The sequence below is a fragment of the Hemicordylus capensis genome, chromosome 1 (genome assembly GCF_027244095.1).
Source record: "Hemicordylus capensis ecotype Gifberg chromosome 1, rHemCap1.1.pri, whole genome shotgun sequence".
Lineage (NCBI taxonomy): Eukaryota > Metazoa > Chordata > Lepidosauria > Squamata > Cordylidae > Hemicordylus > Hemicordylus capensis.
In genome coordinates, this window is record NC_069657.1 from 416,089,652 (window position 1) to 416,116,232 (window position 26,581).

At 43.8% G+C, this 26,581-nt stretch overlaps 1 protein-coding gene across 11 annotated transcripts in view; it reads left to right on the forward strand.

Moving 5' to 3' along the window:
• Positions 1–26,581, forward strand: part of ESRRG (estrogen related receptor gamma) — a 767,139-nt gene that overhangs the window by 529,120 nt on the left and 211,438 nt on the right. For 10 of the 11 annotated variants that reach the window (XM_053309067.1, XM_053309075.1, XM_053309085.1 and 7 more), the window contains one exon: positions 5,772–6,187. In XM_053309067.1, coding sequence (XP_053165042.1) covers positions 5,772–6,187 — 416 coding nt within the window. Of the gene's footprint in view, positions 1–2,701; positions 2,720–5,771; positions 6,188–26,581 lie in introns of those variants that run through there. The other variant, XM_053309145.1, reaches the window with a different exon arrangement.

The window sequence follows — 26,581 nt, forward strand, 5'->3', positions numbered from 1 at the left end:
TCATCCATTAAACCCTGAAGATATAATTAACAATGCCAGTATCTATAGTTGCACCGTCAACCTTGTTTTCAGTCCTTCAGGGAGCTAAGCCAAACTTATGTCAAAAAAAGAAAATTCAAAACATATTGCTTTTCTCTCTACACTTAATGCTTTTTGTTGGATTTGAACCTATTTGCACCTTCGGCTGCAGCCAAGAGCAGATGAACCTAGGTAGGACTAGATACTGATACTTCAAAGATATCAAAAGGTTGTCTGTAGTCCTAATAATTACTGGATCACATGTTTTTTAAGTTCTGATGGTCATATCTCATTTCCCCCCGAAGAGAATAGCTAATATTTTGGAACTGCCATGAAGTGGGGAGGAATAACGATTGCAACATGAATGAATCACTCTGCAACTTACTTGGAGTAGCTGAATGATAGTTCTTGTGAATTTAAAAGTAGTGCTATGACGGGTAGTATTTAAGAAATGCTTGCCAGCGCCACAGAGGAGACAATATATTATGCCCACTTTTGCGGGAGAAGACTTGCATGACATGGACATGAGTGGTGGTTAAAGCAAGGCAAGCAACAGCTTTCCTGAACGTTACACTGAAATGGTGGAGGAGGTGGCAGGTAGAAAGCATGTGTTCTGTGAACCCAATTGGCCCAGTTACCAAGTCCTCTGTACTCTTGGTAAATACCAAGAACATTGGCCCAGTTACTAAGTATTCAGTGTAAAGGAACAGCCATGAAACCATGGTTTCAAGCTGTTGCTCTTGCTACTTGTTGTTGTTGCTGCTGCTGCTGCTCCTTGGGGCCTTGATGCCTTTTTGGCTCTTGAGAGACAAGACATCTGCTAAAGTCTTTCTGACTTTAAAGTCTGCCCTCCTTGGGGAAGGCACAGTGAGGCCTACAAACTCTGCTTCTGAAACAGGGCTGCAATGGCCTCTTTGTCTGCCCCATTGCCTGCCTCTTTAGCTTCCCAGGTCCATCCATCACAAGAGGGAAGTTCCTACCTCCCCCCAGTTTATACCTTCCAGTGTGTTCTAAAGTAAGGTGTGCCGTCAAGTCGATTTTGACTTCTGGTGCCCACAGAGCCCTGTGGTTTTCTTTGGTAGAATACAGGAGAGGTTTACAATTGCCTCCTCCTACACAGGATGAGATGATGCCTTTCAGCATCTTCCTATATCGCTGCTGCCTGATATAGTAGCCATGGGGATTTGAACCCGCAACCTTCTGTTTGTTAGTCAATCACTTTTCCGCTGCTTGACTTAAGGTGACTCCAGTGTGTTCTAGGCACCCTCCAATTTCCTTCTCTTTTGAGCAGTGTGCCAGTGCCAGCTGGAAGGTGTCTTCTGTTACCCTCTTGACTCCTCACCGGTATGAACCATTATTTTTTCAGCTACTGCACCCTTCTCCCCACCCCTTGCTTGTATCAACAGGTCTAATAATCCTGTAACTGTTTATATTGGTAAAAGAGAGAAAAAGGTTTGGCACAAGGGAACCAAGCACTCACATTGGAGCCTCTAATTGGTTGACTGAGAGAGAATTATTGGATATTTTAATAATAGCTATATAAAATCCTGTGTCAGAAGGAGGGCTGGTGACGAGTGGGAAGAAGTCCATGTTTTAGTATCCTAATAACTTCTCATTCTAGCCCCAGATCATAATGTATGTGAGAGCTGTTCAGTAATTATAAGGTAAGAAGCCGAGTGGTGGTGTAAGTACTGTAAATTAAAAGGAATTCACAGAGCGGCTGTAAGCTAATGCTGATCCACTTTCTTCCAAATGTTGACTTGAGAAAGTGCTTTGCCTAGAGTGGAAATAAAGAGACAAGAGAGCTGTTTATTCATTACCACATTAACTAACGGTGGTAGGTATGCAGTAGCAGATGCAGAAGAAAAGACATTCACTAAGGTAAGGGAGACTGAGAAGTGTCCCTCTTTACCTTTCATTATTTCACATTTAAGAATAAGGTTGTGTAATCAGGTAGCCTGAAGCCTTATGCTTTTTAAAGGGTTTATTTTTGTCTCATGACTTACCACAGTGATTGCATTTGTCCTCATGAAAGTTAACCCAAATAAGTGTCTGATGTTTCCTAGTTCTAGAAGGGAAATCTTATTTTGTAAATTATTATTTTAGTCATCAAACGTTTTGGAGGTACATCATTGCTCCCTAGTTCAAAGAGCTAGGGCATATAAATGGACCGTTTTCAGTGGCTGCCTCTCAGTTGTGAAACTGGCTTCTTTCTCCTCAGGTCCATCAAAATCCAAGCTAATACACCTTCCAGAAATGTTTTCAGACTTTCTTGCTTTGTGTGGCTTTTACTGAACAATCTTAATTTCATTATCTTAGATTTACATTGAATTGGATATATTGTTTTTATTTCTGTTATCTTAAAGCTACTTGCCTTCAGCCTTGGGGACAGGTGGGATAGAAACTGAAATAAATTTATTTTAATTAAACCTCTTGAGAACTCCATGAGAGTGTTATTGAAGAAAGTGCCTCGAGAATTGCTACCAAAAATGCCACTATAGTTGAGGTACTGACAGAAGTTTTCTCTCTCTTCCATCCGTAATTTCAATAAAAAGGTAGCTTTGGTCTCAGAACAGGTTTTACTCCAAGTGTCTATTCCTTTTGACTAGATCCCAGTTTATCCTTCTAGAAATCTACTGAGGGAGGAATAGGTTCACCCATGGAATTTGGCTGCAGAAGCCTGGTGTTCTGCATTTCAAAGGTACACTTGTCTGTATTTCAAATGTACATGAACACATAGAATCCACTCCTATTAGATGATCAGATGCTATATGTACTTTTTAATATGTTGACCCAATTTTAGGATAAACTTCTATAACACATTCCATTTTCAGTGGAGGAAATACATGGGACTATAATACTGTAACTGATTGATCTCTATAAGTAACCAGGGATCTATGCATTTTGGCTTGGCTCCTTAGCTAGACTCTATTTGTTCTCCCCACATATCGCCTCGCCCTCTCTCTGTAGCCCTTTGGCACATATGGCAGGCCTGGATGAGAAGCAGCTTCTTATTTGATTTGTCCTGCCGCTGGAGAAGTAGCACAAGGGAGTCCTGTTGTTTTTCTTCTACGAACCACAGCCCAAGTGAGAACTGAGGGAAGGGATGCAGACCTGATGGACATTCTTCCCGCCAGACAGCTAGGGGCTTTCAACCTTAGTGAGTGGATTTGTGGGTTCCACTGAGAGCTTTTTAGAAATCATGCCAGGTCAATGTGGCTAGTGACTGTCCTGATTTAACAGATTATTGTTTTGTGCTTCAGAATATTGCTTGTCTGAGCAAATGGTATATAGAATTCAAGCAGCATAAACTTTGTTCATCCCAGTCACATTGATGCCTTGGACTTCAGGATTTCAGGTTGCTTATGCAGTAAACAATTCTAAACATATCTCTTGACTCTGATGAAAGAGAAGCAAACCTTGCATATTTAAATTAATTTTATTTATTTATTTTTATTTTACATTTTATATCCTCTCTTCCTCCAAGGAGCATTTTATATCTGCTCTTCCTCCAAGGAGCCCAGAGCGGTGTACTGTACTACATACTTAAAGTTTCTCCTCACAACGACCCTGTGAAGTAGGTTCGGCTGAGAGAGAAATGACTCGCCCAGAGTCACTCAGCAAATACCATGGCTAAATGGGAATTTGAACTTGGGTCTCCCCAGTCCTAGTCCAGCACTCGAACCACTACACCACTGCTGGCCTCTTGAGAGAATAGAACCGCAGCCCTATCAACTTTGCTGTCTTACGGACCACTTGTTCAACACACATACCTAAGAGCTCCAGAGCACTGTTCTCTTCCCAAATCTGATGAAACACTCAGCATTTTGTGAAAATGAAGGAGTGCTTCTTACATGCACTCCTCTGCCTTATTCATGATCCTTTAAAATACTGTGATGTCACAGCATGGATGTTTGAAGCTGCTGAGGAAGACACAGTATTGTCTGCCATGGCTGTCAGTAGGTCTCCAGGGCATGGGGCTGGAGCTCAGTGGTAGAGCATCTGCTTTGCATGCAGAAGGTCCCAGATTCAATCATTGACACCTCCAGGTTTGGAAAGATTCCTGCTTGAAACCTTTGGAAACCACTGTTAATTAATCCAGTAAGATTAGTGTAAAAAATAAAAAATAAATTGAACCTGGGACCGTCTGCATGCAAATCTTGTGCTCTACATCTAAGCAGTGATGGCGACTCCCCCTTATGGAAGTATATATACACTTACTTTATTGATTAATCTTTTGAACCCCATCATACTTTGGTATCAGCTCATTTAATATGTGTAAGGTCTGTTGAGAACACAGCTCTCTTTGCGAAGCCATTTTAGGAACATAGGAAACTGCCATATACTGAGTCAGACCATTGGTCTATCTAGCTGAGTATTGTCTTCACAGACTGGCAGTGGCTTCTCCAAGGTTGCAGGCAGGAATCTCTCTCAGCCCTATCTTGGAGAAGCCAGAGAGGGAACTTGAAACCTTCTGCTCTTCCCAGAGCGGCTTCATCCCCTGAGGGAAATCTCTTGCAGTGCTCACATTCTATGGGTTAAGATATGCAAGTTTTCATCTAAAAAAGCAAAATATGTTTCAAAGAGCAGCTATGATTGAATGCAGTTCCCTATTGGATGTGCACTTGGTGACAGAATTGGCTTTGCGTCTGCATAATATGCAAAATGGCCTTTGGTGTGTTCCAGGAAGAGTGTCAAAGGCAAGCTGTTTTTCTCTTCCATGACAATTGCAGTCAGGGATCTGGAAACATAATATTGGGACATAATTTATCTATTTAGCATATTTGCCAAAATTCAAAGTGTGTGTTCCGTCCCCGCCGCCCATTGACAGACATAATTTGCAAATTCAAAATGGCTTGTGCTATTTTAGATGTTCAGTTTTAGAAGGGAGTGATATCGATGTAGGGAAGTCAGTGATTTTGTTTTCTAACAAGCAAAACTTCTATGTGTCCTTCATTTTAAAAAAAATCAAATATTGGTTATAATCTTATATGGATTTCCAGATATATGGGATACTTGCATGGTTATTAGTGGTTAATCTAAGGACAATGACTAAAAAGTAATTGCTGATCAGTCATTCCAAAGCTGATCAATAATTCCAGTAAGATTATGTGAAACTGGAGTCAAGCCTTAAGTCTGTTGAAAACCTGAGCTGATCCATTACTAAATAACTAAATATTAGAAATCTGGCTAAAGAAATGGGTGGGTGACTTTCCACTTGTTTCTGAGATCCAATCAACTGAGAATGCAGTTATGCTTTAACGAAAGATGCTGAAAACAGTAATTACTGTGCAAAATATTCATCTGCTGATAAGTAAACACATAAGTTTGACTCCCTTTGCAAGTAACATTTCTGCAAAGATGAGGTAAGGAAGAGCTCTAGGAACCCCTGGAGTATGAATTTATTGTCTCTAGATGATAAGTTTAGAATGTAAGGAATTGAATTAAGGAAAATTGGCAGGGTGTTTGTGTGGAAGGTAGGAAGCAAAGAGTAAAATGGATTCAGGCTCTTTAAAGTTTTTGTTTACTGCCTGTCTGAAGCTTTGATAAAGCTCTGTCATGCCCTTATGCTGATTACCTTCATGTAGAACAAGAGATATTGACTAATAAATGAATGATGTGCGGTCCTTAGCCCTTGCAGTGCTGCCTTTAAAGAGAATTGTCTTTAATGCACAGAAACTTCTCTCTCTCTCTCCCTCTCCCTCTCCCTCTCCCTCTCTCTCTCTCTCTCTCTCTCTCTCTTTACAATGCAGGCTCCTCTGCAGAATGTCAAGCAAGGATCGACACATTGATTCTAGCTGTTCGTCATATATCAAGACGGAACCATCAAGCCCCGCCTCCTTGACGGACAGCATCAATCACCACAGCCCTGGTGGCTCCTCAGACGCCAGTGGGAGCTACAGTTCAACCATGAATGGACATCAGAATGGGCTAGATTCACCACCACTCTACCCTTCTGCCCCTGGTCTTGGCGGTAACGGGCCTGTCAGGAAACGATATGACGACTGCTCCAGTACCATCGCTGAAGATTCACAAACCAAGTGTGAATACATGCTGAACTCAATGCCCAAAAGACTGTGTTTGGTGTGTGGTGACATTGCATCAGGGTACCACTATGGGGTGGCTTCATGTGAGGCCTGCAAGGCTTTCTTCAAGAGGACAATTCAAGGTCAGTACTTGATTATGTTTCTCTCAGTCAAAGAAAGCCAAAAAAGCACAATTTTCCCTGTTAATTTCTATCCCTAAAATTTTGTTACATTTTATTGGGTCCAATCATGTTCATAGGCTCCACTGAATCTGGTGGTAGTTGTATGAGGTAGGATTGCAAAAGTAAGTCTCTAGCTCCACCCCCCTGCCCCCCGCCATGTTGATTATGAAAGATTAGGCAAAAGTGTCTTGCACTTGGAAGAGGTTTTTTCTTTCTTATGCACCCTTCTGTGCAAGAACAAGAAGCTTCAGATAACAGCAGCAGATATGCAAAGACAGAACACGACACAAATCGGGGTCTCTGGTCAAGCTGATCAGGGGAGAGTCCCCCCCCCCAAATCCAAACATGAAAATTAGTGACTGTGAAATATGGCCATGTCCATCTGTTAAGTCTTCCCAAAGAAATTTCCATGAGGGATAGCCTCATGCCACCTATCATCCTCCATCTAATTGCCCCAGGGAAGCCCTTGATGCCTTAGTCGAAGACAAGACTTCAACAAGCTCAAAGTAGGAAAAATAAAATACTTGCTGACTTCCAGGGAGTGAGACTTGAAACATCAAAGTAAAGAAACTAGGAGTGAATAATTCACAGAGTACTCGATTTTTAATCTTTATTATAGAAAAAATGCCACTAAAACACAGAATCTAAGTAAAGTTCTTGCACTGATAGATAGTCTATAATATTGTAGCTATCTACAGCCAGCAGTATTTTTCAGATTTAAAGCACAAGGCGATAAAGGTGGAGCTGAATTAAGGCATGCTCTCATTTGTTGGCATTGTTCCTATATTGAACTGAAAACCCAACCTAAGCCAATGCAGCACTCCTCATCCCCAAAATGAGTGATGTTTGTTTCCAGGGTTATAAGTCTCTCTGTCAGATTAATTGTCTGGGTTTGGTCTGCCTGTAACTTGCCACCTGTGAAAAATCCTCCCAGAATGGCTCTTATTTATAGCAGCTACAAGCATAAAGCCCACAGCGAGGCTACCTGCATTCTCAGGCTTCCGTCCACCTGTGAGATCGGCAACTATTATGCCAAGTCTCCGTCCCTCTTTTCATACCTATTTACAACTGCATGATTACAACTGAAGTGTACTCCATGCTGTGAAATCAAAAGTTGCCTAGCAACCGACTGGCCCTCACCTTAGACAAAGCCGCTCAGCTGTGCTGGGGCACCTGGCCAGTTCTCCAGCTGTCGGGGAACCACATAACCGGTACCACTGACAATCGGAGGGGAGCACAAAAACCACATCAAAAATGAATTGCAATAGTGAGGAGTGATTGCTAATCAATGTGCTGAACAGCCAGGGTGAAGAAAACAAGGAAACAAACATCTGTATTTGGAGAGGTGGTGGTCAAGGCATAACTGTTGCCCTGAATAGCAGATGTGGAAATGAAAGTAGGCATATGGACGTGAGTAACAATCAGTTGGACTTGAAGGGAGCAATGGGGCATATCTCTTAAGAATGCAGGGGCAGTTAAGCCAAACTTAATCCAACCCCAATGAATCATGATGTGACAAGATCACACCTATATATGTGTATCTGCTTAGGGTATAGTCTAGATTAGTAAATGAGACTCCTACTGTAATGTATACAAAATGAAAAGGGCTTTGGATTCTGATTGTCCAAGCACTTACTTTCACAATTGCTGTTCCTTTAAATAATTTCCATGGACAATTTCCATGTAGAAAATACCCACAGCGCCTCAAAATGTCCCCAGTCAGCTATATCCTACCCAAAACTGGCTTCACATCCACAAGGGGAGAAAAATAGCAAGTACTAAAATAGTGCATTGATTTTTAGGAGCTGTCAGCTTTATTTGCTGTACTCAGTAGTATCTTGAAAACAACAAGCTTTTAATAAATAAGTAAATAAAGTCCCAATTTTCTATCTCCAGCATAAAATAGCACAACATAAATACTGTGCTATTATCCTTAGAAACGCAAGAGATAAATATGTCTCTTTACTACAGAACATAGGAAGCTGCCATGTACTGAGTCAAACCAGTGGTCTATCTAGCTCAGTATTGCCTACACAGACTGGCAGCAGCTTTTCTAAGGTTGCAGGCAGGAATCTCAGCTCTATCTTGGAAAAGCCAGAGAGGGAACTTGAAACCTTCTGCTCTTCCCAGAGCAGCCCCATTCCCTGAGGGGAATATCTTACAGTGCTCACATGTGGTCTCCCAATCAAATGCAACCTGGACAAATAAGAACAGCCCTGCTGGATCAGGGCCAAGGCCCATCTAGTCCAGCATCCTGTTTCACACAGTGGTCCACCAGATGCCACTGGGAGCCTACAAGCAGGAGTTGAGGGCATGCCCTCCCTCCTGCTCTTATTCCCCTGCAATCATGCTTGCTACCACAAGAACTGGCGCTAAATTCAAAGTACCACATAACTACTTCCTCATGTCAAACAGGGCTTTGGGCTTGTTAGTTTTTACCTTAGTTTCCTATGTCAAATGGCAGCTCTCTTCTGAAACTAGGGAAATGTATGGATGTTTCAGTGCAGCTGGGAGTAAAGCAAGTCCTTACCTGCTCCTCTGCTACCCTGCCACTTTTCCAGGTATGCTAAATTGATTTGGCACAGCCCTACTAGATGCACCAAACTGATTCGTACACATCCCTTTTTGAAACTGAGGGGAGTTTCAGAAGCAGTCTGAATGCAGAGATTGCCCAGGGCAGAGGCACTCTAACCGATGGACCTTGGGGCCCCAGTCTGCGGCCTCCACGTGGTCAGGCGGGGGAGTCCTCTAGGGCAGCCACCCTGTGCTTGCCCTGCCGCACTGAACTTCGTTTTATTTTTTTCTTATTTCAGCCACTGCACGGCTGAGGGGTGGTGGCCAGGCGGTGAGACCAGCAGTCCTTCCTGCGCCCCCCCCCCCCCGCAACCCGGTGGCAGCCAGAGCAATGCTGTGCCTCTCCATTCGACCCAGTATCTCTTTCGAACTTCGAGGCATGCCTGCACAGTTGAGAGAGATTGTTGCAAGCCTGTGAGAGACTGGCGGGCCTCACAGTTAGAAAGAGATGCAGGGCTGAACGGACAGGCCCAGGGGTCTCTCCAACCACCACAGAGGTGGGGAGAAGGACTGCTGTGTTCACCCCCGGAGCCATCCCTCAGCCGCATGGCGGCTGAAATAAAACTAAAACAGAGGTTTGGCAAGAGTAAAACAAGAGTAAAATAAAAACAAAACAGAGGTGTGGCAGGAGCCCCCCCCCCCGTAGGTTTGTATGGGCCTCGCACCGGGGGCAGTTCAGGTGTCAAAATTGCTTAGGTGCACCCCTGGCCCAGGGAGGGCTGATTATTTTAAAGGAGGAAAGTCAACAACCCACTAGGCATGACCAGGCTTTGGGCATATCTAAATGACCAAGGATGTACCATTTGCCCCTTCCCGCATTTGATGGCCTCCTGCTGCCAGGTGAAGGCATATTTCTTTTGCTAGGCCTTTAATCTGTCAGTAGCTTAAAATGATTAGGGCTTCTGTGGTATTTCTTTGGAGCTACTGTTTTGATTTTATTTGCTGCTTTTTCTTCTTTTTAGCCTTTTATTGATAAGAAATGCAAACATTTGTATATTTTATTTGGAGCATTGTTTTATGGATTGTTATGTAGTGAGCCACCCTGATTAAAATTTAAATAGAAAAATGAGATATAAATTCCAATTAATAATAATAATAATAATAATAATAATAATAATAATAATAATAATAATATAATTGATTACATTCCTTGGACACCCGAGTGAACAAAACTGCCACAGAACAGCTAAGCCATGCAGATAAGCGATGTAATTCACCTTCCACTGAAGTTTCTGACAAAAATTGAGTCATTGACTTTAGAAAGATGTACATTGCATTTTAAATTCCTTGTGCTGAACACTATATAAATAAATACAGGCGGCCCTTGTTAATTGCGGGGTTTCTGTTCCTGCCAATTTATGTGGATAATGAAACTGAAAATAAAGAGATCTTAATCCTATGGGGATGTCAGGGGGCTTAGGTTCTTTGAGTTTTAAAAACTGCTAAAAAGCTGGGAGGGGGCAGAAATAAGCACAGAAAAGCATTGTATCGTGTTCTCCAGGTCTCCAGGAATGCCCCCCAAATCCTTGTATTTTTTGTTTTAATTTTTTATATAATAAAAAAGAATCACAAAATGACTCTGCACTTCAAAATGGCAGCTGGAAATGACCTCAGAAATCATTCCCAGCCACTCATGAACCGCAGATAGGCTAAAATTGTCTATATTTCATGCAATTTTCACCCTGCAATTTTATCAGTTAAACACAGATAAAGAAAATGGGTCTCTTAAGACCCATCCGTGGATACATGAAACCGTGATCCGCAAGACTGTGGATAACGAGGGTTTCCTTTTAAAAAGTAAAATGAATGTTATAAACCAAATAAAACTTTCATCTGTTAAATACAGATGTTCAATTTTTCACATGAATTCCTCAGTATTCTTTCATGGGGGAAATATATATATAGGACATGATCTATTTGAAGTAAAGCACTAAATCCCACTGATTTCAGAAGCAGAAACATAAGCATTTGCTAATCAATGGGACCTGAAGGTACTTCATGCTGGCTGGATCTTATCAGAAAAATTCATCTTTAAAGTACCAGTGGATTAAAAAAAAATTGGCCTTTCCCTTGATTCTTAGTGGCTGGTATGCTGAATAATGCTTAGCTTGCGCAAGACTGCTGCACCAGTTACTTGCACTAGGTCTGGGCTTGCATGCCATATTGATGATGTGCCAGTACAAGCATGTCTGCAGCTGCACAGAAGGAGCACAACCTGTGGTACACCACCTGTTTTGAAGGGAACTTTTGAAAATTCCTGTGCTTTTGTGTTCCTATGTGATTTTCTTGTGCTTGCTTAACTTTGCTTGTTGCACAAGCACAAGATTAGTCAGGATGTCAGCCAGCCAGAGGAATAGCAATGGTTTACACAACCGGCAGAGCTTGGTTTTTTTCTTTTTTCTTTTTTGAAAGGGTTGGGAATAGTCATCACAATTTTATTTAATAAATACAGCACATTTCTATTTATGAAAATACTCTTGAGTGATGTGTAAACCATTAGAAGACCAATGTTTAAAAACATAAAAATAGGTTATAAAATTGTAAAGTAAAGTGTGCCATCAAGTCAATTTCAACTCCTGGCACCCACAGAGTCCTGTGGTTTTCTTTGCTAGAATACAGGAGGGGTTTACCATTGCTTTCTCCCATGCAGTATGAGATTATGCCTTTCAGCAGCTTCCTGTATCGCTGCTGCCCGATATAGGTACCAGCGAGGATTCAAACGGGCAACCTTCTGCTTGTTACTCAAGCATTTCCCCACTGCACCACTTAAGGTGACTCTTTAAAATGGTGGGGGTGGGGGGTTATGTACAAAAATGAGACCTATATAAAAACAGCAGAAGGAGGGAGCATTTAAAATTGGTCCTCTCCTTTTGTGTGGGAAAGCTTTTGGGAAACAAAACCTAAACTTACTGGCAGAAAGGAAGGAAATATGTCTGTTGATTCAGTCTGGACAGGGAACTCCATCAGCACTGAGAAAGCTCTGTTATCACTTTGTTCTTGCCTCTAAAAATGAATGGATATGGAACATTATACTGATTGTATTGGGTAGGGAGGTCCATACAGGAGCAGGTGCTCTCTTGGGTATGCAGGACTTATAGGGAGCAATTGTGTGAACAGGAGCATTAATATGATAGAATTGATTAGGAGTTGCTGTGATACTCTCTCGGCTGCCCATCTCTGTTAATAAGTGAATTGTAGAGTTCTGATGTGAGCAAATTAGTGGAAGTGTTTCCACCTGGGTGCCCTATCTGCTCCTCTTGCATGTGGTCAACTGGGCTGCCCTGATTTGGCGGTGAAGGTTCATATGTTGGAGTGTTGATAGTGTCAGAGAAGCTATGCCCACCTTTCTGATAGTATTTGTTACGTCAATGTGCCATGGCTCCAACTGCTTGTTTCTGGGCTTGTGCAAAGAAGAATCGAGCGGAGTTAAGTATCTGGCCAGCATTGCTCATAGGCAGAGCTTTTAAATCTCTCAGGATATGAGTGGATGTGCTCCTCAACACTTCTCACCATAATGGCAACAGAAATCCCCTACTCACAGCCTGTAATTATCATGAGGGCTCTGGGGAAGCTACTGCCTGCTGAGAGGGAATGGGTTGTGACCAGGAGTGTAGTGAGGGGAGAGTGGATCCATGGGTGGCTTCTGCACTCGCAGCTGCACACACCTGTGGTCTGCGCCCTCCCTCCGCTCACCTCCCAATGTTGGAAGGGGCTGCTGAGTTCTCCCCTCCCACAGGCCGGGGCTCCCACTGCTACCACTAGTGACCACCTGCTACTGGCATCAGCTGCCTCCTTCTGCTGCTCACGTGGCTCTGCCCATTCTTTTTCCATCAGCCCGGCTCCCAGACGTCTGGCACCGGCTGTGTCTGCAGGTGGCCAGCGTCTGCAGGTGGCTGGCAGTGGCTGCGGCAGGAGCCCTAGCCTGAGGGAGCTCTGATCAGCGGCTCCTCCCGGATGCTTGTAGCTCCCGGACAGATGGCATGACGGGTTCTTTGAACCCACCTGTCCTATTACAGCTCCGACCCTAGTTGTGGTCCCTTCCCTAGCCTGCTTGTTTGGACTGTGTTGTCCTTACACTCTTCTTGTTGTTACAAAGTCATTTTTCTTGGGACTGTTTAGGGCCAAATCACTAAGATGAGCCCTGTGACCACCAGCTTTTTATGGCTTTCCACTTATGCACAGAGGAAATTGCTCTTATTTCCTCTTGTCAATGAATGTTGGATGTTTGTCCATACAAGTGTAATGCTTTGTGCTCAGTGCTTTGGACCCTTCAACACAGGCTGTTATCACCACTATTCTATTGGTGCCTGTCATAAGAAGATAAGAACAGCCCTGCTGGATCAGGCCCAAGGCCCATATAGTCCAGCATCCTGTTTCGCACAGTGGCCCACCAGATGCCGCAGGAAGCCACAGACAGGAGTTGAGGGTGTGCCCTCTCACCTGCCATTACTCCCCTGCAACTGGTACTCAGAAGCATCCTGCCTTTGAGGCTGGAGGTGGCCCACAGCCCTCCGACTAGTAGCCATTGATAGACCTCTCCTCCATGAAGTCATCCAAACCCCTCTTAAAGCCATCCAGGTTGTTGGCTGTCACCACATCCTGTGGCAGAGAGTTCCACAAGTGGATTACGCGTTGTGTGAAAAAGTACTTCCGTTTGTTGGTCCTAGACCTCCTGGCAATCAGTTTCATGGAGTGACCCCTGGTTCTAGTGTTGTGTGAGAAGTAAAAGAATTTCTCTCTCTCCACTTTCTCCACACCATGCATGATTTTATAGACCTCTATCAGGTCTCCCCGCAGTCATCTTTTTTCTAAGCTAAAAAGCCCCAGGTGTTGTAGTCTTGACTCATAAGAAAGGTGCTCTAGGCCCCTAATCATCTCGGTTGCCCTCTTCTGTACCTTTTCTAGTTCAAAAATGTCCTTTTTATGATGTGGTGACCAGAATTGTATGCAGTACTCCAAGTGTGGTCGCACCATAGTTTTGTATAAAGGCATTATAATGTTAGCCGTTTTATTTTCAATCCCCTTTCTAATGATCCCTAGCATTGAATTTGCCTTTTTCACAGCTGCTGCACATTGAGTCAACACTTTCAACGAGCTGTCCACCACGACCCAAAGATCCCTCTCCTGGTCCATCACCGACAGCTTGGATCCCATCAGTATATACTTGGTTGGGGTTTTTTGTCCCAATGTGCATTACTTTACACTTGCTAACATTGAACCACATTTGCCATTTTGTCGCCCACTCCCCCAGTTTGGAGAGATCGTTTTGGAGCTGCTCACAATCCGTTTTGGATTTCACTACCCAGAAGAGTTTGGTATCATCTGCAAATTTAGCCACATAGCTGCTTACCCCTGCTTCTAGATCATTTATGAATAAATTAAAAAGCACTGGTCCCAGTACAGATCCCTGGGGGACCCCACTTCTTACTTCCCTCCATTGTGAAAACTCTCCATTTATACCTACCCTCTGTTTCCTGTCTTTCAACCAGTTAGCAATCCACACATGTACTTGTCCCCTTATCCCATGACCGCTAAGTTTCCTCAGGAGTCTTTGATGAGGAACTTTGTCAAAAGCTTTTTGGAAGTCCAGGTAGACTATGTCAACTGGATCACCTTGATCCACAAACTCGTTGACACTCTCAAAGAAGTCCAAAAGGTTGGTGAGGCAAGATTTACCTTTGCGGAAGCCATGCTGGCTCACTCCCAGCAGGGCCTGTTCTTCTATGTGCTTTACAATTTTATCCTTGAGGATGCTTTCCATCAATTTGCCTGGAACGGACATTAGGCTAAGCGGCCTGTAATTTCCCGGATCGCCCCTGGATCCCTTTTTGAAAATCGGTGTTACATTTGGTACTCTCTAGTCCTCTGGTACAGAGCCCGATTTCAGGGCTAAGTTAAATATTTTAACAAGGAGGTCGGCAATTTCACATTTGAGTTTTTTGAGGAATCTTGGATGGATGCCATCCGGCCCTGGTGATTTGTTAGCTTTCAGTTTTTCCAGACAGTTTAGAACATCATCCCTTGTCACTTCTATCTGACTCAGCTCTCTAGCCTCCATCCCTAAAAAGCCTGGTTCAGGAACAGGTATATGCTCAGTATCCTCTGCCGTGAAGACAGATGTAAAGAACTCATTCAGCTTCTCTGCAACCTCCATATCCTCCTTAATAATCCCTTTCACTCCCTCATTTTCTAATGGTCCAACTGCCTCCCTGGCAGGTTTCCTGCTTCTGATGTACTTAAAGAAGTTTTTGTTATTCCCCTTGATACTTTTGGCTAAATGTTCCTCAAATTCTCTTTTTGTCTCCCTTATTGTCACCTTGCATTTCTTTTGCCAGAGTTTGTGTTCCTTCCTGTTCTCTTCATTTGGACAGGCCTTCCAATTTTGGAAGGAAGTCTTCTTCCCTTTTATGGCTTCCTTGACGGTACCCGTTAGCCATGCTGGCATCCTCCTGGACTTAGTGGTACCTTTCCTCCTTTTGGGTATACAATCTAACTGGGCTTCTAGTATTGTGGTTTTGAGTAAACTCCATGCACTCTGGAGCGAAGTGACTCTCCTGATTTCCCCCCTCAGCTTTCTTTTCACCATACTCCTCATTTTGGAGAAGGTTCCTCTTCTGAAATTCAAAATGTCTGTGTTAGACATCCTTGATGATTCTCTCCCCGCATGTATGCTGAATTTGATGTCACTATGGTCACTGTTCCCTAAAGGGTCGATGACACTGACGTCACGCACCAGGTCCTGGGTGTCACTCAGAATTAGATCCAAGATCGCCTTCTCTCTGGTTGGTTCCATGACCAACTGTTCTAGGGCACAGTCATTTAGTGTATCTAGAAATTTGACCTCTTTGTCCTGACTTGAATGTGAATTTACCCAGTCTATGTGTGGGTAATTGAAATCACCCATAATTACAGCCTTGTCTCTTGTTTACGCCTCCCTGATTTCCTCCTGCAACTCCCAGTCACTGTTGGCATTATGATCCGGAGGGCGATAGCACGTCCCCAGTAGCACGTTCCCTTTCCGGCCTTGTATAGTCACCCACAGGGTTTCTGTGGAGGACTCCAGTCCACCTAGGTTTTCTAGCTTGTTAGATTCTATCCCTTCTTTAACTTACAGTGCTACCCCTCCTCCAAGGCTTCCCTCCCTGTCCTTTCTATAGAGTTTATACACAGGGATAACAGTGTCCCACTGGTTCTCACAGTTCCACCATGTTTCTGTTATGCCAACTATATCTATTTCTGCGTTAGCAACCAAGCACTCCAGCTCACCCATCTTGGCTCGGAGGCTTCTGGCATTGGCATATAAGCACCTATATGCTGAATCTCTCCCCTGATGTATGCTATTCTTTTGACTCTTTGACCTGCTGGCACAGGCTCCCGTCTGCTCTTTATGCGGTTCTGCTCTGTCCCCTTCTGTTTTATCTGAATTCTTTGCAGCCTCACACTTTAAAGGATGGCTTTTGCCAAACAGGATACTGCCCAGCTCCCATCGGCTGTTCCCCAGGTGTCATTTTAAAAGTTGCTCTGCAACCTTTTTGATTTTAAGCGCCAGCAGTCTGGTTCCATCTTGGTTCAAGTGCAGCCCGTCCCTTTTGTACAGGCCTTGCTTGCCCCAAAATGTATCCAGTGCCTAACAAATCTAAACCCCTCCTCCCGGCACCAACGTCTCATCCATGCATTGAAACCCCTCAGCTCTGCCTGTCTCACTGTACTTGTGTGTGGAACAGGTAGCATTTCTGAGAATGCTACCTTGGGGGTCCTGGACTTCAAAATGCTACCTAAATTTGGCTTCCAGGACCTCCCGACTGCATTTCCCCACATCGTTGGTGCCGACGTGCACCACGACAGCTGTCTCCTCCCCAGCACTGCCTAGGAGCCTGTCTAGACTCTGCGTAATGTCCGCAACCTTCGTACCAGGCAGGCAAGTCACCGTGCGGTCAACACGTGGGTCACAAACCCATCTCTCTATCCCTCTAATGATCGAATCACCAACTACAAGGAGGCCCCCACCCCCCCAGAGGAGTATCCCCTGTGCGAGAGGATATGGGCTCATCATCCACAGAAAGGGTCCCTTCTAAAGGAGCATTTCCCTCTTCCTCTGACCGATGTCCTCCTTGCCCAAGACCTTTATTCTCCCTGACAGCAGAGGAGCTACCAGCCCTGGAGTGGGATGCCTCTATCACATCCCTGAAGGTCTCGTCCACATGCCTCTCTGTCTTTCTGTGCTTCTCCAGTTCCGCCACCTTGGTCTCAAGGGAACAGTTTTGTTCCCTGAGAGCCAGGAGCTCCTTGCACCGAGCACACACCCATGACTTCTGCCCATGGGGCAAATAGTCATACATGTGGCACTCTGTCCAATACACTGGGAAGTGCCCCTTCCCCTGCTGACCTTCTATCTTCATACTGTTTTTGTTGGCTGTTTACAGTATTTAGGGAGCTTATTGTCCATTTATTAGATAGTTTATTAGGATAGGTCTCAGCTGTAATGGTCAACTATTTAACTGTTCAAACAGCCTTTCCCAAGAACATGAGGGAAACAAGGGAGGGATATGTACTTACGTTCTCTTCTCCACCAGGCTCCTTGTGATCCTTGTGATTGCAGGGGCTAGTTCCAGGCTCCCCCGCACACTTCCCGCTAAACTCCTGCTAAACTCCTACGTCCTGTTTGCTATCCCTGTTCGCTATGCTCTCGGGCCTTCACCTCATATGTAGAGGATTATCTCATGACAGGGTGAGGTAGCCCTTTGCTGCTTGCTTCAAGATGTAATTTGTTTGCCCTTGTTCCAGCCTGTATGTTCCTGGTATTGTGTTTGGACTACACATTGTCCTCCTACTCCAAGCTGGTTTGGAAGTAGGGCTTGCTTTGACAATTGGGTGACTAGTTTGTTCTGAGTTACTATACTGTTCCTTTGCAAGAGAGTGTCTTTATCTGTAACAGAGGATACGATACTGCATAAGTAGTTGGCTGTGCTATCTACATCTGCTTCTGGCTGCATTGCATCAGAGTAAAGGACCTTGGGCATGATCCTTTTCATATTTGTGTTGAGAATTGGACAAGTCCTGTAGTTTCAAAATTTGCATAGCTTATTCTTCCCACTTTCAGTTAGTGGTTAAATCACAAAATGCAATTATTCTTCAACTAAAATCCCATAAACAAACTAAATCACTGCCAGGGTTGACTCCAGGCTAAGCAGTGCCCTGTGCAAAAACTGAAGCTAGGATCACCCATGTGAAAAATACAAGTATTATCTTTGAGAGAAAGATAATACTTCACTCCTTAAAAAAAATCTGGGTTATCGCACAACACATATTTTACTGTTTTATTTTAAGGAATTATATCTTGTCAGGGTGGCCTTACAAGAATCAATAATAAAAACAATAAACAGCAATCTTTAAAAGAATTAAAAACTGAAGATAAAAAACCATACATAAACATATTATATACATGTAGAATGTACATAATTGTGCAATAATATAGCATATGAGTTACTTTCAGGGCCTGTTGGCTCCAGCAAAGAGAAGCCACCATGCAAAGACAATCAGCCTGCCTGCCTGCCTTAGGTATCTTTCTTGCTTTCTGAAAAAGGGGTACATAGAAGGCCACATTGAGGTCATTCACACAATCAAAAACTGTGTTCTACCTGTGTTTGGGACCTGTGTGTGCTCCCAATTTCCAGTTCTGTGGAAGCAAGGAAGGAGGAAAACTTGGAACCAGAAGTGGTTGTGTGGAAGCAAGGTAGGAGGAAAAACCACTCAGGTTTGTCTCCTCCCTTGCTTCTACACAATCACTTCTACCCAGGTTTTCCTCCTACCTTGCTTCCACACAACTGAAGATTGGGAGTACACACAGCGCCCAAATCTGGGTAGAACACAGTTTTTGATTGTGTGAACAAGCTCATTGTCTTCTCCCTTGGGTGGGTCCAGCCATATCTTACCTATATATATTTTTACCTCAAATCAGTGGCGATGTCTTATTGGTCCCCATGAAATGTCTTGGAGGTCGACATAATTAATATGAGAGTCTTGGAGGTCGACATAATTAATATGAAAGTTACAGCATCTTAAGAAGCACTCTGGATGACATCCCCTGAAGCATCGCACCCTGTTCAGTTGCATAGGCTGCATACCCCTAAAGCTGGCCCAGAGCACAATTGCCCCATTTACAATCTTCCCCTCATATCAATGAAAATATTGTTTTACTTAAGATGAACGATAATGGTATCCAAGATATGATCCACCAGAGTCAAGCACTTTTAAAATATCATCTATTTAAATGGAAGTATGAACCACTGAGAGACCTTAAAGGCCAAGTTGAAGTCAGATCATCCTGGAGAGAATCTATCTATGTGGTCGCTAAGAGTCGACACTGACTTGACGGCACTTAATCAATCAGTCAATCAATCAAACTGACATCTGTGAGACTCAAAAAACTTTGGCTGGGCTACATACTTTCTTGGGATTTTTATACAGAATGTTTTAACACGTCCTCAAACCCACAACAAACCTGTAAGATAGGGCAATGATTTGAACTCATATTTCAGATTGGATGGTAGGGGGGCAACAAACTGGGGTTTGCTCAGGCCATCTAGTGGCATCAGAGCTGAGCTGAGACTTGAATTTAAGGCTTCCATCTCAAAATGCAGGTTTTCAACCACTATGCTGCACCAGCTCTCCTTCTCTGCATGGAGTCTGAAAAAAACCCTTTGGAGAAATTAACATGAGGTTTCTCCAAGAGCTCCATTAGTAGAGGAAAGCAGGGGAGAGAGGGAGACAGTGAAGGCAATGGCAGACAGGCAGGTGGGTAAACACAGAATGCAGGACTACACATTGTCACTAACCACTTCATGGGACACTCCATGCTAGATGAAACAGCATTGCAGCAGTTTATATTTGAAATCTTTACAGTGCTGTTTTGATGCAAGCTCTACAAATAAGCACCTTAAGAAACAGGTAAATAATAGGAGCCAACATGGCAGGCAGCCCTTTGTCAACTTTAGGGACCTCTTGGGGCTGGTACGCAACTTGAAAGGCAGCCCCAGTGCTGTAGCATGTGAGGCTGCTGAGGAATGATTTAAAACTGCTTCTGGGCAGCCGCACAGCACTCCTTGCATTGTTTCCAACTGAAAAGAGTGCTGTATAGCTTCCTGGAAGCAGTTTTAAGTTGTTCTGCAGCAGCCCTGCTGCACTACACCAGGGTTCCAGACCTTTTAAAACAAGTGCACCCCTTCTGTTGCAAGCCTTCAGCTCAGGTACTCCGTCCTCGAGTACAATGGGACAAGTTTCCATTCTGTTAATTTCAGTGGGAGTACTCGGTGCTAATGTTCTAAAGGCTGTCAGTCAGGCTGAGGGGAGGGTTATGCTGAGCTTCGGCACATGGCCAGCCAATTAGGAGCAATGGAGGAGGGTCTTCACCCTCCTCTTTTGCAGCAGACAGAGGCTGAGGACACGTTGGCTTCAAACTGGCCATCCCCAGATGGGGAACAAAGAGTGCAGCTGCAACGTGGGGAGGCAGAAGAGCTCTCAGTACCCCCGGGAACCCTTTGAGTACTCCTAGGCGTACTAATACTCCCTGTTGGGAATCCCTGCACTACACCATTGGGCCTGCCATTCAAGTTGCACAGCAGCCCCAGTGGGTCCCTAATGTCAATTGAGGGATGACTGTTAGGTTGACTGGGGAAAATACTGGAATGCAGCACATGCAGAGGAAGATTGTATTATTGGTACAAATAATAGTACAAATAGTGCAGTGTTAAAGATGTTAAGCCTGTGACTGATTCCCATTTGATTCTGTTAAAAATGCTGGAATGCTACTCATGGCCCAGGAAAAGTAGGAGCTCTATTCTGCGAACTCCTAATTCGCCAGCAAGCCAGGAAAGCAGGTTTGTTTTATTTTCTTATATCTTAAGTTGTGATAAAGCTCTATAGGTGCCATCCTGAACCTAGTAAAGGCCTTAAAAACTTATCCATTGGTATCAACAGAATTCAGTTTTCCTAGTGTTGAATTAGACATGGGTTTCCGTTAGGCTGGGACACTGACGTTTTTCCCAGGTCCAGTCCATGACAAGCTCTGATTGCAAGCGAGCAGTCCAGAGCCATGCTAATAATTGAGCAAATAATGCCGGCAAATTTCACACAAATTAATGGATAGCCCCAGGCTCCACTGTTCCTTTCAGTTATTATTTGAAATAAGTGAGTCTGTCTATGTTGAAACAGTTGCTGCTGGTTGCTTTGTTCTCTGCAGCTGCAGAATGGAGTTAGCCTTTCCTTGAATGGTGCTGTGTTGATATATTGCTATACCAAATTTGATCTGCAGATCCATGAACCCTGTATGATAAATATGTTATGTCTTCAATCAGGAGTGTAGTCAACAAAGGTGGGACTAGTTATGTAAATTCAGATAAGCTCACCTTTGAAATTAGAACTATAAAGTTTGCTTCCCGGCTCCACACGACTATCACACTTTCCAAAGGTTACATTTACACAACTTTGAGCTGGTGCCATTCTTGTTGTAGAGCATATTCTGAGGAAAATGGGGAGCTTTGTTCTTACACACCTCTTTACCAAGAACTAAGAGAACACTTTTACGTAAAAACAGAGATCTTAAGATGCTGAAGTGTATAGTTCTTAGCTTCACTGCAAAGATGGCAACCTTCCAGTACACCTGACACAAAGTGTCACCTGAATCTATCATTACCTATTAAATCCTTCACCTTCCTTATATAAGTAAAAAGCCTTTGTATCAGCATTTCCTTCCAAGAACCTTTTAAACAAGCAATGATGGATCTTTTCACCTGCCTTGCCTGATTTCTCCAAATTGATTAACCAACTTAACTACTGAACAAGTTTCCTTCCTACTTGGACACTAAGCTTTCTGTCAAGTTATTGTCTAGGTATGGCACGCAACAAGAAGAGTCTTTCGTATTAATATATAGTTTTTTATATATTCTAAACAAACAGTTAATAAAGATATATAAGCAGACTTATTGTTTGATCACTGCTAAATAAATCTCTATCTTCTTGAGCCAGAAGTGATCATACCATATACGTTCTTCATCGAGGCTCTTCTCACGATCAGTGAGAATCGTGAGAAGAGCCTGAATGGGATTTGCGGGGAGAGCAGACTAAGCCCGCTCTCCCCACAGACAATCAGCAGCCCTCCCTGGGCGGCCGCAGTGGCCACCCACATGACTCCTGGCTCCGTCATGGAGCCGGCGGGGGCTTGGGAGTTCAAGGGCCACGTGACCCCAGTAGTTCCCACATGCTCTGCGCGAGCATTCAGGGCATGCTGGAGAGACCCCCGAGTTGGGCAGCTGCTTTATAGTCTCCCGGTCGGGGGTCTACTCATGAGTTGCCACAGCGTGGAGACGCGCCACAGTAACACACACAATTTTTAAAAATGGGCTTAAGGGCAGGGTCACTTCACTTTACCTGCTTGTAAACCACCGGGCTCACCTGTGAGCCCGGTGGTTTACACAACCAGTGAAAATCGAGCTAGGCTTTCCTAGCTCAATTTTAGCTGGTTGTGAGAATAGCCTCATTGACTTTCTAGCTGCATTATACTGGCTCAGCCCATTAGTTCATCTGGGTCAGTGTAACTGGCAGTAGCTCTCCAGGGTTTCAGATCGGGGTCAATGGATGTGACCAAGGGTGTGATATAAACTGGTTAAATAAATATTAACCCTCAGAAGTAACGTAGTACTGGGGACATATCATCAATCTGATCAAAACTCTGAGGATGACCTTGAGATGGACAAAGGAAAAAGGAATAGAGACAGGGAGAAAAAGTTGAATAATGGTTGACTTCAGCTACCATCGCATGTACTAGGTAAATTTGTGCATTTCAATTGCAGCAAAGGAACAAATGTATAGGTGCAATAAGTGGCTGAGAACAATTAGTCATGGAGACATCTAGACAGTAGGAAACTCTTCACTTAATCCTGAATGGTGCCAGGATATAGTATAAGATGTAAATAGTTCTGAACAGTTTTGGAACAATGGCCACAATGCTGTCAAATTCAACATATAAAAGAGGAAAGTTGCTGAGAAAGTCCAACATTCGGAAAGAAATCAGCTTGATGTAAACAGATTGTAATGACAATCATTGTAATTGCTTTGACTATTTTTTTTTACTTATTTTCTTTTGTCTCTTGGTTTTTATCTCTGATAAAACAATAAAAAATAATTAGAGAGAGAGAGAGAGAGTCCAACACTGTCATATTTTATTTCAAAAGAGAAAAACTTTCAAAGATTAGTGAGATTAACTAAATGTGCAGATGACACCAAATTATTAAGGAGGGTGAAATCTAATAATCCTAACTTTCATATACACAGATTGTGAATTTACTGGCTGACACCCTGACTAATGAAGCACTTGCATAACAAGCAAAATTGCACTAGTGCAAAAGATTGCATAGTTGCGCTAAAAGGGGGCATTTGCAGAATTTGCGGGAGAGGAGAGCTGGTCTTGTGGTAGCAAGCATGACTTGTCCCCATAGCTAAGCAGGGTCTGCCCTGGTTGCATATGAATGGGAGACTTGATGTGTGAGCACTGCAAGATATTCCCCTCAGGAGATGGAGCTGCTCTGGGAAGAGCAGAAGGTTCCAAGTTCCCTCCCTGGCTTCTCCAAGATAGGGCTGAGAGAGATTTCTGCCTGCAACCTTGGACTGCTGCCAGTCTGTGAAGACAATACTGAGCTAGATAGACCAATGGTCTGACTCAGTATATGGCAGTTTCCTATGCTCCTATGCAGAATTGTGCTATTGTGCAAAAGTTCTCTTTCAAAGAAATGAAGTGTGCTGCAGGTTGCACAAGCATGTCCGCAGTAACGCAGTACAAGTCTGGAATACAAGCTCCAGACTTAGTACAGGTAGCTAGCCCAACAGTTTTGTGCTAGCGAAGTGCCCTTCCATGAGCACTCTGTTGGAATATCAGCCACTGTGTCTAACTAGGAAAGAAGATTTAGGATGTTATTGACAGCTCAATGAAATCATTGAATTACAGCATTTGTTTTGGACACTGAAGGTATTTGGGAGGAAATCTATATTTGTTTCAAAAGTTTCACTATAAGCTATGACAGAGAGGGAAACATAGGCTCGTTTGGGAAACTTCCAGAAATTTATTTTTCTCCCATTTTGGGAGTGTCACTGGGCTTACCCATCACTCCCTGTAACTTTAATAGCCTCCCATTGAGGTCATGTGCTTAGCTCTGTATGACCAGATCCTGGGACTTAGACTAACAGTTAACTCAAGTAGGACTGCACAACTTCTGCCCTCTAACTGTTTGTGGACTATAACTCTTATCTTTCCCAGCCATAGTGCCCAATAGTCAGAGATACTGGGCAGGGGCATAGTAATGGGAGAGAAGACCCCTATTCAGCACATGTGTGTGTCCCCCCTACTTTGGTGGTGCCCCCGCATGCAAGCCAGCCACCTGCAGCTGCTGCTTCCTTCAGCTGCTTGCTGCCGGCCAGTGGAATGAGGATGAGTGTAGCTGGATGAGCGTGGCTGAAGGAGGCGGCTGGCAACAGCTGCAGGTACTGTAGCTGGCAGTCGTGGTGGTGGGGGAGCTCAGTGGCTCTTCCTGGAGGCTCAGAGGTCCTTCCTGGAGGCTTGTAGATTCCCAGACACAGGACATGATGGGCTCTTTATACCTGTCAGCACTATTACAGCTCCAGTTAGGGGAACTGTAGGAGGGCAAAAGTTGTGCAGCCCTCAACTCAAGTTTGAAACTGCTTTCTGTTCATGGGCAATGCAAATGTCATTTTCCCACTACAAGTTGTATAAGAGAAAAAATGTGTTAGGTGTATATTGCTTCAGAGCACTACGAGCCAGGCAAATGCATACCCAGACCAGGTGATTTAGCAACATAACTAGTTGCTAAATTATACAAAGCCATAGTGCTGCATTGTTCATCTGATCCTCCCCCCGCCCCCCGTGTTGAGGACAAATCTATTTGCTTCATCATTCATTTATTTTTATTTTTAGCTTCTTGAGGATATGTGTGTTCTTTCTGTCCTGCACGATTGCCAGGAATCCACAAATTTAGGCTTCGCTCACTAGCCAACCATGATTTGAGGTAGTCACCAATTCCCTCTCTTCCCTCAGACTTTTCTGATACACAGACAGAGGTTTTCTGTCACTTGTACTGGGATATGGAGGTGGTAAGAAATGGGAAGCCCTTTCCTACTGCTCAGAAGGGATTAGTGTTGTTTCCCATCTTAAAAATGGCAGTGGAAATGAGCCCTCTGGTGAGGAAAACTGTGTGCTGCTGGGTGTCTTGCTCGCCAGAGGGCTGGGGGCACTGGCAAGTGGATTTGTTGATGCTTGATTATAGCACCCTTCCCCATTACATATGGAATACTGTACTATTGGTACTAGATCAGCTTGCATGGGTATCAGCCAAGGGGCATGCTTTGGCCATGCAGAAAGGCCTCTCTGATTACTGGGCAAGGTTAGAGCTTGTGCCAGGCCCTTTGAAATTCATTACAAACTTTGGAAATAAGATGCATGGTTTATTAATAGCACAGAATTCACAGTAGCGCTGCTCTTCCCCATTATTATCTCTAGGCCTGTGCATCTGTTTTGAACTTAGCCATTTGCTTCTTGCTAGGCATCTGAAGTCTTAATCAGTGAAACACTTTCTTAATAACATCCTTGCTTTTTCTTAAGGTAAAGTGATCAGCCATGAAAGGAACAAAAAGTATCCATACCCAGAGTATTAGTATGCCAGGAGTAATTTCACCTTGCTAAATGTCCTGGAATGGAACATCACTAAGGATAACAGAGAGAATGGCACCACTCCCATGCCCATTCTGTCTTGGGGCATGTCACACCAGTTCATTTTTCATGCCATCCGTCACTGAAAATAACATTAGGACTTGATGCAATCTGCACTGGATCCAGTGTCTGTCTTCTCAATGACTGGCCATTATTAGTGCTTCATTTCTTGGAGTTCACATGCATTAATATCTCATGAATGTGGTACTGAGCTTTTTACAATGCTCCTTGCTTATATTTGGACACATTTCTCATAACAACGTTAATCCTTGTTGCCCTGAGGCCCTTCTTTTCCCTCTAAGCCAGTTTTCTCCCACATCCCAATTTTAAGCTGCATTTCCAATCTATCTAATCAATTGTCCCCTCCTTCATTACCCAGGCCCATTTTTAAAAGTTTGAATTTCTTTACATTATGCACTCATTCATCCTCTAATTACTGAAGACTTTTCCACATACGCATTCAGTCCAGACGTCTTCCTAATCTCTTCTGGTAATTTCTTTTTAGCAGCAAACATATTTATAGCCACGCCAGGTAAAGACAGGCCAATAAGCTGTCTGAGGATAAATCCATGCTGGAGCCTAGGAGGACATACCACCTCTTTTTCTGCAGCCTCGTCCTTTATCTCATAGGGCACCAATGTGTGTGAACAAGGAGGCTCCAGTCCAAGTGCTGACAGACCCTGACAATTGCACAGAAAACTGGGACATTTGTTAGTTCTAAAGTATGATTGTACCATCTTATGCTTTGTAGTTCCATAGCATTGGGGGTATAACTATAATTTGGTGGACGTGTTCTAAGAACACATGTCTCCCACTGTCACCCTAAAAAACAGAGCTGCCAATGGCCACTTGCCCTCTTCCCACTCCCGCTACTTGCCACCTTCCTATTGCTCTTTGCTGTCTCGCTCAGGTAAAGGAGAGAAGCCATGAAACCCCTTACCACTGTGTGAGCCTGCTGAGAAATGAAGCGGGTGCCTGTGCCCTGTGTGTTAGGCATCGGAGTGCAT